The 16,091-nt window shown below is 39.0% G+C and overlaps 1 protein-coding gene across 5 annotated transcripts; it reads left to right on the top strand.

Moving 5' to 3' along the window:
* The first annotated feature begins 500 nt into the window (after nucleotides 1–500).
* Nucleotides 501–16,042, top strand: UBA3 (ubiquitin like modifier activating enzyme 3). 5 transcript variants are annotated; one of them, XM_076346627.1, is made up of 18 exons: nucleotides 501–581; nucleotides 718–759; nucleotides 3,705–3,825; nucleotides 4,821–4,901; nucleotides 7,914–7,996; nucleotides 8,555–8,635; nucleotides 9,279–9,322; nucleotides 9,614–9,678; nucleotides 10,536–10,691; nucleotides 10,813–10,915; nucleotides 11,364–11,474; nucleotides 12,695–12,748; nucleotides 13,203–13,239; nucleotides 13,324–13,405; nucleotides 14,349–14,449; nucleotides 14,567–14,630; nucleotides 14,739–14,793; nucleotides 15,270–16,042. In XM_076346627.1, the coding sequence occupies exons 1-18, from the start codon at nucleotides 562–564 to the stop codon at nucleotides 15,356–15,358; spliced, it is 1,389 nt and encodes a 462-aa protein (XP_076202742.1). In that variant the 5' UTR covers nucleotides 501–561; the 3' UTR covers nucleotides 15,359–16,042. The 5 variants fall into 5 exon arrangements, with proteins under 5 accessions (XP_076202742.1, XP_076202741.1, XP_076202745.1 ...); XM_076346626.1 differs by having other exon boundaries at nucleotides 11,361–11,474; XM_076346630.1 differs by having other exon boundaries at nucleotides 525–571; nucleotides 11,361–11,474.
* The last annotated feature ends 49 nt before the right edge of the window (nucleotides 16,043–16,091 follow it).

Below are 16,091 nucleotides of genomic sequence, written 5' to 3'. Positions count from 1 at the left end.
CAGCCTGAGGCGAATCCCACCTCCGCGTTTAGTCATCCCGCAGGCTTTAAAGCGCCGCGATCGGGGACGCGCTCTGTCCCTGAGGATGCCGTCCGAGGCTCCCGGCAAGCATCAGGGAGGCGGGCGCAGGGAGAGCCCTCGGGTGCCCGGGGCCAGGCGCTTCGGGGCGAGGCAGGGAGGCGGCGCAGGGCCCCTCCGCGGGCCGGGGCCGCCCCGCGTCGCCAGGCCCCGGCACTCCTCTTGGGACTCCGCGAGGGCGCTCCAGCCCGGGCCCTCCTTGGCAGCGCGGCACCGGCGGGGGGGCGGCTGCGGCGCAGGGCTGGTGGCGCCGGGGGGGCGGCGGCTCCCCGGTCTCCACTTCAGGGCTCGGGGGGAGCGGGGGGGGGGGGGGGGGGGGGTGTCCCGCCTTGTTGCCATGGAGATTAGCGCCCCGGGAGGCTCGCCTGGCGGGCGCTCTATCCCCCCCCCGCCTTAACTCTATAGGCCTGCAACCGTGGCGGCGCTCTGGCAAAGCACCGCCCATAGAGGCGCCGTGGGGCATGGTGGGAAGCAGAGGGAAATATGGCGGATGGTGAGGAACCGTAAGTGCCCTGTATGTGTGTGCTCGGCCGCCCCTTCCCCCGCTTCCCGGGGACGGGTGGGCCCCGGGGTCCCCTCTCCCTTCTCCCCGGTCTCTGTAGCGCGATACTGACCCTTCTTTTATTCTCTCTCTTTTAGGGAGAAGAAAAGAAGGAGGCTAGAGGAGCTGCTGGCGGATGGGTTAGTGCGGGGCTGCGGGCGAGCGGGCTGCCGGCCCGGGGCAGGGGCAGGGGCAGGCAGCGCTTGCTGAGGGGTGGCTGGTAGGTCAGGGCGAGCCGCAGCCCCGCAGGAGAGGTGTGGGCTGGGAGGAGGCTGCGGGTTAGCTCAGGGCTGCGGGGCCCGCTGGAGAGGCGCTGGTAGGGGCGACCGGGCGTGAGCGGCCCGGGGCCCGGCGGGCGGAGCGGGGTGGGGACGGCGCAGTCCAGGGCCGGGGCGGGAGGAGGGAGCCGGAGGAAAAGCGTTAGGTGGGTCAGTGTGAGGAGGGGGAGCGCGAAGGGGCGCTTGAACAGCAAGGACTGGGGAAGAGGAATCTCCTGGGGAGAGGACCAAGGGGCTCACCCGGAGCGGGGATGGGAGTTGCGGGCTCGGAGCTTGGCATGAGTAAAGGCTGGTGTGCTGGAGAGCTTTGTGCCAGGAGTGGAAAAAGCTGCATTGCCGGTCAGGGACCTGGGGAGGGCCTCTAGGCTAGAAGCAGGTGGCTAAATTTTGGCTGAAAATTAAAAATTCAGGCTACAGAACAGTTGCCTCTGCTTATTAAACCCCTAAATTCTATGCATCTGTCTTAACGGCCTTGAAAACTAATGCTCAGAAATCTTTAACCTCATCTGCTTCCATCCCCTAATTATTCCCTTCCATCTGCTTGTGGCCCTCTTCCCAAAGATCACAGAGCAGACCTGCCTGCCTGAGCGGTGGACTCGCAGGCAGTGCATGTGTGTGTCGGGGTGAGGGTCACGAAAATCCCTGGGCATGTTGGACTGGGGGGGTGCATGCCGAGTCTCTCAAAAGCATGGAGCTCTGGAGGTGTGAAGGTGGTAGGGAAAAGTCTGGGCCTAAAGCAACATAAGGACTGTGGTGCTCTGATATTTTAAACAAGATTTAAAATTAGAGTAATTCGATGAAACAAATAAGGCTTTTGTTAAACTCTAATAATACAGATACCTGGTAATGCTGTAACAACACAAAAATAAACACTTAAAAAAACTCTCTGAAGTTAAACATAAAATCTCAGGTTGAGTTATTGATGTTTTTCAGATCTCCACAATGTCCAACCCTGTAAAAACCAAACTGTATTATAATCCAAAAGTGAAACTAGATCTTACCATTTTATCACTTATAAAGGAAAATACACATCTAAACAGAAAAGGAGTACTGCCTCTTAATGGCTGTTTATATGGACTATATAAAAGGATGAAAAAAAGTTGTTCTTAATGGCACCAAGCATAGCTTCTGCACTTGTTTCCAGAAAAGTTAAAAATTATAATATAACCCATAGAAGCAGTTGTTGTGATGTATATTGACCCATTTTATTTGCTTAAATCAGTGCTTAATGCACATCCTGAAAACTGGTATACAACAGATGAGCCCAGGGTTCAGCGGTGGGCGTATTGTATTTATTCACGCTGTTTCACATTATGTGAAATATATGTATTTTCACGTTATTGTGAAAGCTGGGGGAGGTACAAAAGTGCAAGTCAGAGATCAGAAGTCCCTTATGAATTAAAATAATTTTTTTTAGATCTTGTTTAACTGCTAATATAGTAAGTTAACTTACCTAAAGTCAACAGTTAACCAGGAATGAGTTCATCTGCAGTCAAAATATAGGCAAATTATGATGTATTTATTCCTGCACTTTAGTGAAGTTTTTCCCTGTTATTGAAAATCTTTTGCAAAATTATTGCCTGTAAGTTAAAATTACTATGGACGTACTGTGTTGTCCATCTTCTGAATTCTGTGAGGATAAAGGCATTCGCCGTCTAGATGTTTTCACTACATTTTCCTTTTATTTTAAGATGAGTCACCAGGAAGTAGTAATAAATTCTAAATGTTACCCAACAACAGTTATTGATACAAGCGTTCTTCATATTACTTCATAGGAGGAAGCAAATAACACTCTTCAATGATGACGCAACCTTTCATACTCAGGATTGGCAAAGCTCTTTTTATTAGAAGCTTAGTTTTGTATTAATGTAGAACATAATCGTTCCTATATATCGAGTGGAGCTCCTATTTAAAAAGGGAAGTGCACTGTGTTAAGGAAGGGCTTGTTCTGTGTAGGCAATGATCTTATCCTAGAAAATTACTTTAGTGAGCTGGTTTTGAACCATGCCAGTAAGTCTCTTAAGAGTTTAGATTTGTAGTTATGTACTACTAAAAGTGACCTGCAGAAGGGGAAAAAAGGGTACTGGAGTATTTGATGTAAAATTCTGTCTCAAATTTAAAGGAGGATAACTGCAAACATTCCTTTGTTTGAGTCAGATTGCTACCGCTGACAGGCTCAGGAGATGACTGAAAAATGGGGGTGTTCTAAATTACATAGTACTAATTGAGGGTGAAGAGCATTCAAGATTCATGGTTTTTTTTAACACTTGTTTAAATAAATACTATGAAGATTCAGAGGAAACAGTGTTGGCATATGTTACGGTTATTTACTCAGTGCCTCACGATTGCAGTTACATACTGATAATTCTAAATATGATTTATGAACTTAAAAGTCTGTCAAAAAAGGATACAAGACTTGACTGATAAAAAACCCATTCAAAATCTAACGGGACAACCTCTTTTTCTGTGTCCTCTGTATATGAGGAAAATAAAAGCAAAAAGACTAGACCCTTTTTTCACTTCAGGTCAGCTTTTACTAGCAACAGCTAAATCAGTGGGATTTATTGAAATGCCTGGGTTTTTTCCCCTCTATGCGTATTTGTATTATTGCTTTCTAGTTCCACAAATACAACCCACTCATGCAAATGTTCATGCACATAATTTACATGCATAAAGAATATGCAAATGCATTTGTATGAATGGTCAATAATTTAGGTATTTTTAAGATGTATAAAGAAAAAAATACATTTTAGAGGCGTGGCTTTTTCTCTATGATTTTGCAGCTGAATTTACTGTGTTCTGTGCAGAATGGCTGTTGATGGTGGGTGTGGGGACACTGGAGACTGGGAAGGTCGCTGGAACCATGTAAAGAAGTTCCTCGAGCGATCTGGACCATTCACACATCCTGATTTCGAGCCAGGCACTCAAGTGAGAAACACTTACTTTAAATAAAAAATATGTAGCGTGTGTTGCAAACTAATGTAAACAGTTTCATTAATTGACCACCAGCAGTGTATGAATACTAAAACTGCATGAAAAGCTTATATTTTAATCAATTGAACATTATGTTGCCAGAAGAACATACTGTGTTCTTTCTGTAAGCTTGTATTTCTAAACTGTACACTGTCAACTACAAGCTTGCTGTCATCGTATGTATAATTGTATAACAACATATGACTTACGCTCTGTCTTTGAGTTCCACATGAAAAATAGCAGCATTTGTCTCTCCATGTTTAAGTGATTAGATACAGTAAGGAATTTCTTGTACTTAACAGAAGGAATTAAAGTTAATATGAGTACTTAGAGAATTGGGAAAGATGTTTAGTAGGGAAAAGCAAAATTTAGACTCTTAATTATTTCTTCTGTTTTCCTTTTTTGGTACATTTTGTTTCAGAGCTTACAGTTGAATGTATTTTACTGTTACTTTTTTAATGTACTGTTCCATTATTTACTAGTTTGAGGCTGGGGTCTAGTAGAACAGTTCACAGAAAGCAGTTATATAGTTAAAAATTTCAATTCTTTTTGGCCAGCAATGTTTTCTGTTTGTTTAGATTTATTTTGTGTTATGTATCAGTAAAATTTTTGGAGGAAGAAAACATTATCTCCTTAAACCAAATAATAATAAAGGTGGACCTTGCTTTTTTCATGGTCAAAATTAATATAAAGGGAATATTGGTATCAACAAAGGTCTTGCAGAAAAGCAATTTGGGATATAGGAACTGCATGAACTCAACAACCGATTAAAGTCCGGTATGTAATTACTCCTGCAAGCACAAACTGTTTTATTGATCTAAGTTGTTTTATGTGAAACTTATTAGGCACTGAAAATTTATGGTAACATGTTTTTGAGGATTATGAAGCGAAGGACAAATTATACTTTTTCCTATTTAGTGTATTAATTTTTTGTTTCATATTTTCCGCAGGCTCTTGAGTTTTTGTTAAACACATGTAAAGTACTAGTTATTGGAGCAGGAGGATTAGGATGCGAACTCCTGAAAAACCTGGTAATTACTCAGTTTTCACCCTTTGCTTCTTAGAATCTTTTTTTTCCTTGAGGAAATTATCTTTTCTGCTTTGCTAATTTGGCATTTTTGATTGTATATAGCTACTAAATTTCTAAGTTCTAATCAAAATATGTAAAATACGTGACGATACAGACAATAAACTTGAAGAATGTGCTTTGTTAATAAGCTTGAAAGGAGGTAGTCTAATATGTTGCATGTTATTTATTTAGCTATCTCAAAGCTTGTCATGAGGGACAACGTGGTGCTGTTTATGAAATGTAGGCAAAAATTCACCTGCAGCCTTAGATATGGTCTAATGTTGGTGATTTTCCCTAATTACCAGATCTAGGGAAACAAAGTAAACTAAGAACAAATCATGCTCATAATGATACAAGGAAGTGTTGTTTGGAACACAATGGCTGAAATCTATCTTTTTAGATGAAAAGCGGTACTTCAGACTGCCATAAGTAGCTAGTACAAAGTTTAGTATAAACAAAGCTGAGTTTAATTCCAGTTTATTGTACATCTTTGGATTAATTCAAAGTGAGGTTAGAATTGCTGGAATTATTTATGTTCTGTCATAGTGAAATTAGTAGAGCCAGGCTTAGGCTCACTGTGTCTATGGTGACCTTCATGTCCGTGGAATCCGTTTGGCCTTCCCGAGTAGTGCCTCTCAGGTTTTCCAGTTCCTCAGGATCAGTAAATTGGAGGTTGTCTGCAGAGCCTGAACACTCCCTCAGAGTTGCAGCTGTATTGCTGAATTCAGCCTATGTAATGGCAGCTTTGTTGAGTCAGACCAGCATGTGCTATCCTGTATGGAAGTGGCTAAGGAGGAATAGGTACTGATACAAGAACAGGGAAACAATATGACTGGACTCCCTGGTGTAGAGATTACCAGAAGGTATTCTGTTGTTTTCGTGATACGGTGTTAGTTTATAATGGATTCTCTCACTGCATGTTCTGAAAAGCAATTTTTAAGTATTTAAAACGCAGTCACGGGATCATGTGCTCAGACATTTACTCAATAAATGTGGATGAATTTAATGATCCTAGTAATGTGGTTTTTTTATCCTCACAGATGCTCATATTTATCATAGCATATCACTGTTATTATCCTGTTTGAGTTTGGTAGTTTAGACTAATACTGTACTTTTCTATGCCTCTATTTGATAATAAGAATTTCTGTCCTTACACATTCCATGGAAAATGTGCAGATTGATATAGTAACTTACCATGAAATAACTTTTTTCCTTAATTTATACCAACGCTTGTGCATTAGTGTACTTTGCTATAATATTTATGTACTGCTATTTCAGTATTTCCACAGATTACCTCCAAGCTTGAGATGCTTGATGCATCAGTAGCCTCATTTAAAGCCAGGCATTCCAGATCCACTAACTTAGGGGTTTTACAGTTCCAGCACTTGTGTATACTCTTGTTCTGGTTGCTGGTTTGTTACTGCAATGCTTAAGCAGAGTTTTACTTGAACAGACTATGACAATTTCAAGGCAGTTTTCTTTCTTTGGGAATTTAACTTCTGCCCAGAGCTACTGTTTTATGGATTTATTGGGACATAAATCATCAATATCAACAAATTCAATATGCTGATAGCTCGTTGAGAGGGAGGATTTGTATGGGATAAGGAACTTCATAAGTCTGCTGTATGCGCTCAGTTCCCATCTCTTCAAAAAGGTTTTAAGTTACCATGATTTATTTTTATCATTTTCAGAAAGATAAGCTCATAAGTAAATCTAGATTTTGTCCACATGTATTCATGTCTTTGGGACAATGAATATAAATTCGATAAAGACTCCAATCTGTATAGTCGTGATGTCCCAGGCTCGCTCTTCTCTTTAGCAGGCTCTCGCAGTCTGCTTTGATAATATTGAACAAAAGCTGAACATTTATCAATGAAAAAAATTATTGTTCAGCACCAGGGGTATCCAATATGACATACAGAAATTCTTGATGCTTTTCTTACAGAAATTAATTTCTATTCTGAAAAACTTCAGTTTGTTTGTTTAATCAGTTTCCCGATACAGCATTTTAAATACTTACTACGCATGGGATGGCTCTGTTTATTCAGAAAATGTAAAATGAAAAGTTTGGAAGTTTTCATATATAACAAGATTGAGTCTTAAAGGAAGAACGGTAGGGGACGGGACTCAAATCTTTTCGGGGTCACTTCAGGACGTCACAACACATTTCCTTTCTCTGAAACCAGTGTTTTACAGCATTTATGTCTCTTTAACCACAATTCACATTGTTTCTTTGTGCATGACAGATGTTATTACTTTATCAGATCAGACCCGCGATACAGTTTTAAGACAATTTTACTTTAAAGTTAGTTGCCAAATCTAGTGATGGGCTGCGTGCAAACAGAGCAGGCAGAACTTCTGTCGGAGGTTCGGCGTGTTCTTAGATAGCGAGGTGACTTTTTGTGTTTGCGTTCTGTTCCAGCACGGAATGCAGTGAGGAATGCTGGCTTATTTTGAACTGTGATTTGAGGGTGGACATACCAGACTTATTTATGCCAACTGTGAAAACGGTGAATGTTCAAAAACTTAGAATTTTAGAGGAATTAAACTTTGTTTTTCTATTCCTGCCAAGCAATGAAGTGCTTATGGTATTTCTTCAAATTCTGCGTTTTTTTCCCCAATGACTGCTTTTGATTTACTCCAGTTGTGAGGGAATACTGCAAATTCCCCTTATAGATCAGCCTACCGTTGACTTCCCTGTGTTATGATTAGGTAGGCTAAAGCACTATTGCGTTCAGTAGAACATTGTCTTTGACCACTGAAATGTTACTAATTCCATCTGTCTATCAGTGTTAGCAACCCAACAAAGAGCGTTCTTTTAAGAAAGAACGACCGTATACCTGTCTGCACAGAGAATGAAGAGCAAATATGTTTGTTCCTCCAAAGGTTGCTTTTTTTGGCATGCGGAATGAATTCTGGAGCACTGTAAGCATTTAATTTCCTATTAAATGAAGTTGACTATCTCTTTTCACAGGCACTGTCTGGCTTTAGACAGATCCATGTTATTGACATGGATACTATAGATGTTTCTAATCTTAACCGACAGTTTCTGTTTCGGTAAGTGGTATTTTCACGGTTTGACTTTCGTTTTTTTAAATGTACCTAAACAAAGTATGTGAATACGATCATTATTTTGGTTGAAAAAGATGTCATTAAAGGTTACTGAACTTTCATATCACAATAGTACTCATAATCAACTAAATGTTCCATGTGATTCCTTCTGGTTTTGAGATCTGTGGTGTCATAGTTTGAGCGTGAAGAAAATTAACATATATTCCTTACTACTCAAATACAGCTAATGACTAATGGAAAAGGTGACACCAAAGAATAATGTACACAGATTGAGATATCAATTTTTCTGGTACCCTTTTCTTCCAAGCAAAGTGAAAAATTGTTGGATTTTTTTTTGGCGCTGATAACTGTAGTTACATGGACATATTTAGATAACTCTGGGGCTCTCATATCTGATGCTTTACAGGGATGCCTTAATATTATCCATATCAATAAATTGTCCCACAGGAACAATTAGTCACTTAATTTAGTATTGCGATGCACAGAGCCTGGAAAGATTGAATCTCAAATAATGCATCTGAAATTGCTTGTTTTTTTCCCCAGACCAAAGGATGTTGGGCGACCAAAAGCAGAAGTTGCAGCAGAATTCCTGAACAGCCGTGTTCCCAACTGTGCTGTCGTAGCGTATCCTTTCATAGAGAAGTAGTAGCCCCGAAGGCTTCAAAAGACCTAGAAAACTCTGTAGGTGGTAAGACTATCTAAAGTATTTTGCTGCCATCCTCTCTTTTTCATACAATAAAGAACAGATTCATTCAGCTGGTGGTTGAGAATTGTTTCTCAGTGGCATTAGCATACAGGAAATACGCATGGGGAAAGAAGGCTAAGCTTTAAGAAGCTATTTTGTATGTTTCCACTGAGTCTTTTTATTCAAGTGCAATATTCTACTTTTCCCTGAGATACTAGAATTGCGGGTTTATTCACCAGAGCATTTTGAGTACGTGCTGGTAGGAGACGTTAGTTTATAAACATAGAGCTGCACTTACTGATACAGGATTTTGTGAGAGCGCTTGTTTTGAGCTTCCTAAATAGTTTGCCTGCTGACCTTTCTCCTGTGTGTGACTGTTACATTGTGTTCCTTACTTGTTTTGTCAGATGCTACAGCTTCAGCTGTGGGAATTTTGAATCACTCACTCACTCAGTTCTTTAGAAAAGTGTCATATAAAATTATAGGAATAAATTAGATAATGTTTTGGCTTTAGGTTAGCAAATAGAAAACAGTAAACTTAACTACTTTATAAATATATTCCTTTACTGGGCTTACATTCAGATATTTTAAAAAGATTCAAGACATGGATGAAAGCTTCTATCGACGTAAGTGGTATTTGTTTGCCTGCCAAACACCCACCGGTGATTTAGGGGAATGTTGTGGTTGTTGCTGCTCGCTGCTTTTCCTGGTAGTTAGATTGCTAATTATTTTAGTCTTCTACAGTATACTGGAAGTAGAAGTAACAACTGGACAAAACTTAAATGCATCTGTCATATAGGTAATCTAGGGGAGATAAACTACAGTCAGTTCCTCTGGACTATTATGAACAGAATACTTTGTTTGTCTTAAGAAGTATGCATTAGTATAGACTTTAAATAACATTTTTTTCCCCCTAGAGTTTCATATTATTGTTTGTGGGCTGGACTCTATAATTGCAAGAAGATGGATAAATGGCATGCTGGTAAAGTCTTCAATCTTTTTAAAGCCTGGTTATTGCTTGAGTATAGATAACTAAAATCGAACAGATTTGTGTAGAATGTGTCATTAAAATGAAATGAGGGCTGTTGAAACTCATAGTTTTCTGTAGCTATTTCTGCTTTCTTTTCTTCTTTCTTTTTGTGAACAGGGTAAAATGCATGCTCTCTTACCTGCCTTTTTCTTGAGGAGCGTTAGCCAACATTTGTGCAGTGCCCTGCAGGGGTCATTTCAAAGTCAGGTTACATTGTTTGTGGCCTTGTGCAGTCAGCTTTTGAAAATCGTAAGAAGGGAAGTTCCACAGCCTCTCTGGATGCTCCCATTGGGAATGTTTTTTTTCATTAGCCAAACAGTACTTACCTGCTGCAACTTGTAAATGTCATCTTTTGGAGCCCCACTGCTACAAAGTAGTAGAAAGCTGGTCGTTGAACTATATAGTTTTATCACTGTGTATTTGTTTCTAAAATAACGGATCTTGAGTATTTACCAGTATTTTAAAAAAACAAACAGACAAAACAACAAACCAAGAATCAAACCCCCAAATCCTTCAAACCAACCAACCATTTGTTCCAGTATACTATAAGGAAATAATAGCATTTATCAGGGGGGTAAGGGGAGGAGGAGGTGGAGGGTGAAGGTGGTAGATGAAGTCCTGCGCACTGACAAATAAGTAGAGTTTTGTACACTATGTACCCTTAAAATAAATTGTATAGTAAGTATTCAATCTTGTGGTGTACCATTAAGAATAAAATTTTTAGGATTTTTTTTTTCTTCCTGCAACTTGTTTAAAAAAAAACAACCCACAAACAAAAACCAACAAACCCCCCCACCTTTATTCGTTAGATGTCATTTTTACATTATGAAGATGGTGTACTGGATCCAAGTTCCATCATACCTTTAATAGATGGAGGGACAGAAGGTTTTAAAGGAAATGTTCGTGTGATTATTCCTGGTATGACAGCATGTGTTGAATGCACGCTTGAGCTTTATCCACCACAGGTAATTGCAACCAGTGATATTTCCTTTTTTTATATTCCTCTGATTTGCCTGTTTCTTTTCCTAGTACTATACATAACGTATTACATGCTTGCTTCTGGTTTTCTTCCCCTGCCTACACCAGGTCAATTTTCCCATGTGTACTATTGCATCTATGCCCAGGCTACCAGAGCATTGTATTGAGTATGTCAGGATACTGCAGTGGCCAAAGGAGCAACCTTTTGGAGGTAATTAGTGTATTGCACTGGTGCTAAACTGACATTTCTCCTTTTAACTAACTTGTTTTGAGTTAGGTATACACAGCTACTTTTAATAAAACAATCCTACCTTTTAACCGTATGTGGCTCATTGTTGTGTTGAATCTAAGCCTCCTCTGAGCTGGTGATGGATTTTCCCTTCTCGGACTCGCTCTCCAGTTCCCTATTTGTTCATGTGTTTCTCTCTCTCATAAATCTGTGAAGTTAAGATAGTCTGTATATAGAATGTGTTAGAACTTACAATGTTTGTAGAAATGATATTTTATTTGAAGTGTCAAGTTTTAATAGCTTAATGGGGTATTTGTTTTAACCCAAATTAAAACAAAGGGATTTCTTTTTTAGACAAAAAGAACACTGTATTTCTGAAGAACTCTTGTAACTGTAACTTACCTGTAAATTCTTAACTTTGCTGTAGAAGGTGTTGCATTGGATGGAGATGATCCTGAACACATACAGTGGATTTACCAGAAGTCTTTAGAAAGAGCATCACAATTTAATATTAAAGGTGTTACATACAGACTCACCCAAGGTAAGGGTACGGCATTTCACTAAGTGTGTGGCGTTTGCAGTTAGGCTGGATTGGCATTCTTTGTATTTGTTATGACTAAGCTGGCAGCTTTGCTGAGAAAGAAATAGTTCTTTTCTCCCTTAACATCTTAAAACAGAAACAAGCAGCGTGTTTCCTGTGCCAGCAGAAATATTTTTATGATGAATCAGATGGTTAGGCATTCATGATGAATCAGAGGAACTTATCTGGGACAAAACTGAACATTCTTTTTGCCATTTTATTTTTAACCTGGAGCCACTCCACGGTTTACATTACACTGTGACCACTTTTGCTGGGTCAAAGAGTAGGAAGAAAAGAATGCGATTGCCTCTTTCTAGCAACAGCAACACTTTATGCCAGTTTAGGCAGGTTAAGACTATAGCATCTGTTCTTTACTGCTGTGTATGCCTCCGTTTACATGCAAGTGCAGAGTGCTGCTACTCATTTAATCAGCATTTTAAATGCTAACCAAATAGAAAAGAAGTGGAGAATCTTGTGCAGAATCTCCAGAATTTGTGGTAACTTCTATCTATTTGTTGACTTGCAGTACTGAGAATGCATTTGAATGCTGGGCTTGAAATGCCACACTGGAACCTCACTGTGTGCCTTTCTATCAAAAAAGGGCGAACTGATTCCTTGCGTATCTTCCTCAGATTCCACCTAGTGTATTGCAGATAGTCTTTTTCTTTGCCGCAGTTTATACTGGCTTCTCTAGTAGTATTTTTTTGGTACAGGCAAATGTGAACTCCAGTTATGAAATAAAATTATGTACATGCAAATGGCTGCACAGTTTTCAGCGTCTGAAGATGGATTCATTATAAAGCACATAGCAGAAAGAAGGCAAAGATAAAATTTTTATGCATGTTTTCTCAGGTATGAGGGGATACAAGTCAATAATGAGAAGCCAGAGGAGCTTCAGACTGCTTAGGAATTTGCTGTCTTTTTGGCAGGCCTGAAAAAAGAGTGAACCTCCTAGTTCCCGATGTACAAACTTCTATGCATAGGAAATCTTGCTTTATATCGGTGTATGTACTATGCTGTTTGACTGGATGGGCTCGGTAAGAAGAGCTGGACGAAGATGCCAATACAGTTTGGCAAGCCTGTTCTTGCAGAACGAATACCAAAACCAAGTATCTTTCCTTTATGCATTTCTCCAGTTTAGTTTCTTGGAAAAGACAAAGCTGTACGTTTTGTTTTTACAGGGGTGGTTAAACGAATTATTCCAGCAGTAGCTTCTACAAATGCAGTAATTGCAGGTATGCTAAAAGAACTCATTTCACTTCTGCTTTATAGACTTCAGAGTTTTGTAAGGCAAAGTTTGGAATCGAGAACTCGGGGAGGATAATAGTAACTTTTAAATGGGTCTGATTTATTCTTACAGTCTTATTTCTGTTTTCCATAGAGAAACTGCATGTGACTGTATAAATTTTAAGCTCATGTATGCCTGTGGGACTGGGCAAAAGCATTTGAGACTGGGAAAAAAAATTGGAAAACACGGTATATAAGCTTAACATAGCCTCAGATTAGTGCTGAATTGATGGTGTTAATATATAGAACTACCCGCTGCCTTCAGATGTTTATTTTTCTCTTTACAAATTGTTATACTTGATTTTTTTTGTCACCACTACTTTGGTACAACTCTGCGCACTAATGTCTGCATGTTCTGAGATAGAGCTAGAAAGTGAAGAAATTGGTTTTTTCTCATTCCAGCTGTTTGCGCCGCAGAAGTTTTTAAAATAGCCACAAGGTACTTCATTTCTTTTATTAATAACATACATGATTTGTCATAACATAATGACATGTATTAACACTAACATATTTGTCATTATAGTGCATACGTTCCTCTTAACAACTACTTGGTGTTTAATGATGCGGATGGATTGTACACATACACATTTGAAGCGGAAAGAAAGGTTAGTGTCATTAAAGGCTTGCAGGGTTGTTTCCTTGATTTTTATTGAACTTACGCAGTTTGTGTGTATTTCTGAAACCCAGAATTGAATCTCTTGGCCCCTAGCACTGAATAATAATATTTCTGAAGTTTTAAAAGCAGAAATTACAATGTTACTGGTCTGCTACTTCTCCAGAGTATTGTTTTTAGCATGTAGGAATTTTTTTTTTTTTAAACTTCTGTGGTTTTGGGGTCTAATAGTGATGACAGTGGCAGTCTGTCCATGTAGAGTAGCAGGACTGTTTACCTCCAGATCAATGGATGTTTTATTTGATGTGCTGGTAATGAAACCTTTTGTTCCACCCATCAGTTTACCAAAAACCATTGCATAGTATATGTAATGGCACATTTAATTGTTGCCTGTTTAGCCAAAGTTTCTTAATATTTGGAAAAGTAGCTTCTGGTATAGGGAGGTTCTTCAGACAGCTATTTCTGTGGTGTCTGCTGGTGCAACATTGGTATCTCAACTGTTTCTGCTACGCTACCTGCAGAGGAGAACAGTACTTGACTTTTTTGAAAGTGAATCCTGAAGATTTCCTCTGTAATACGGGAAACGTGGTTTGCAAAATAAGATACACAATCTTAAGAAGACTCATAAGCAAATCTTCTCAAAAAGAGGTTGTGACAACAATTGATTTGAAAGTTTGTAGTATTAAATTTTATGTCAGATGAAATTGCAGTTTGTAAATACCTAGCTGCTGTTGGGAGCCAGTTGAACAGTGACAGACTTCATGAGGAATTGGGTTTTGTCATTAATATTTGCAGCAGTATTAATATTTCTAGAGCTAAAACTTAAAAAAAAACCAAACCACAAAACAAACACGCAAATAGTTTTGAGACCTTATTAGCAGCATTTTTAAAACCATATTTAACATAATGTACATTCTTGTGCTACTTTGTTGTAGGAGAACTGTCCAGCCTGCAGCCAACTTCCCCAAAACATAGAGATTTCCCCATCAGCTAAATTGCAGGAGATCTTGGATTACTTGACAAATAATGCTTCATTGTAAGTGTGCAGCTATTCTGACTTATTTGATAATTTTTGGTAATTTAGTGTTTCACAAATGTCCTTTCTGAATATATTTTTACCTGTTGGTTTTTTTTTTAAATGTTTTATATATAGGCAAATGAAATCTCCTGCAATCACAGCAACTATGTATGGGGGAAATAAAACACTTTATTTACAGGTAATCTGAACATATGTAATTGTCTTTAATAATCCTGATTTATTTAAATTTACTTGCCTAAATTTGAAAGGAAATATTTTGGCTTTTTTTTTTTCCTCCTTTTTGCAGACAGTAGCTTCAATTGAAGAACGAACAAGGCCAAATCTTTCCAAGACACTAAAAGGTATCATGCCGTTGTCACGTGTAGATTTTCAAGATACTGCTCTAAACAGAGAGCCAATCAGTTTTATCCCTCTGTATGGCATGTTTACCTTTATATTGCACTATGCAGTAGAATGTGCTTCATTATCCTTTTACGTGCAATAGACCTTTCTCAGGTTGCTCAGGGATGAGCTTTGAATTGCTTAAATGTGAAGTGTGGGCAGATGTCATCTGGTGAAGAAAAACATAGCAACAAAGCAATAAATGATGTAGATTAAACATACTTTAGTAGTGTATTATATATTTCTTGACAAGGTCTGTTAGTTTCCTGGTTGTGTTAGATGAATATTAGTTTAGCTAGTGAGCTGTTTGCGGCTTTATTTCATTGTATTTATGGTTTGTGGAAATGGCATTCAAAACTTTTCTTTTTTTTTTTCCTTAAATAAAAAAAAGAAACCATATGGGTTTGCTGGACTTAAACTTTTCTTTCTGTTTCAGAATTGGGGCTTGTGGATGGCCAGGAACTTGCAGTTGCTGATGTTACTACACCACAGACTATGCTGTTCAAGCTTCACTTCACCACTTAATTTATTTATAAGTAAACTGCATATACAGCGACAGAAATCCGTACCCACCTTGTAAAACAAATGTACTTTGTGGGTGTTAAAGCAACCTGAAATATTCATGTTAGTGCTAGCATTGTTGAAGGTTAGGTAATGCAAATGAATCACCATATTTCAGAATTGTATGTAGAAGCCAATATTTGGTGGATTATATTTGTATAAATGCTTATTAATGTACAGAACTCTGATGTATAGGAACACACTTTTTTCCAGTTTTTGTTGTCAAAATGTTGATGCTAATATACTTTCAGCCACATGGAAATTTTAAGGTGGCCAAAAGTCTTGTTTTCAACACGTGTGTGCACGTGAAGACCCTTTAAAAGGAACCACAGTGATCTGGTTTTAAGTTGTAGCACTCCTGTACACTTGCCGAGTCACCTTAAAACCAAAAGAGGGCAGTGGATTAAAATGAGCATTTTCTTCTTACTTGGTGTCGATTTGATCAATTTTATGAAAGGTGTTAAGTATGGAAGAATAAGTACTTTGTTTACAGCAAACACGAAAGGAGAAAATGATCAACTGTACATGAAAATAGGGACATGTCTACTCGCAGTCCCCAAGCAGCCACTGTGCACAGTATTGCAGGATTATGATCAAATATCATTGGTGCTGTTAAGGTATTTATTAATAAAAAAATCATAAAAGACACCTTAGTTTGTGGCTTATCAATGGACATTCAAGAGCTTTTATAACCTCA

This window comes from Aptenodytes patagonicus, chromosome 8, assembly GCF_965638725.1.
Source record: "Aptenodytes patagonicus chromosome 8, bAptPat1.pri.cur, whole genome shotgun sequence".
NCBI lineage: Eukaryota > Metazoa > Chordata > Aves > Sphenisciformes > Spheniscidae > Aptenodytes > Aptenodytes patagonicus.
Note: the sequence above shows the minus strand (reverse complement) of the source record. Positions and strands in the feature narration are given on the sequence as shown.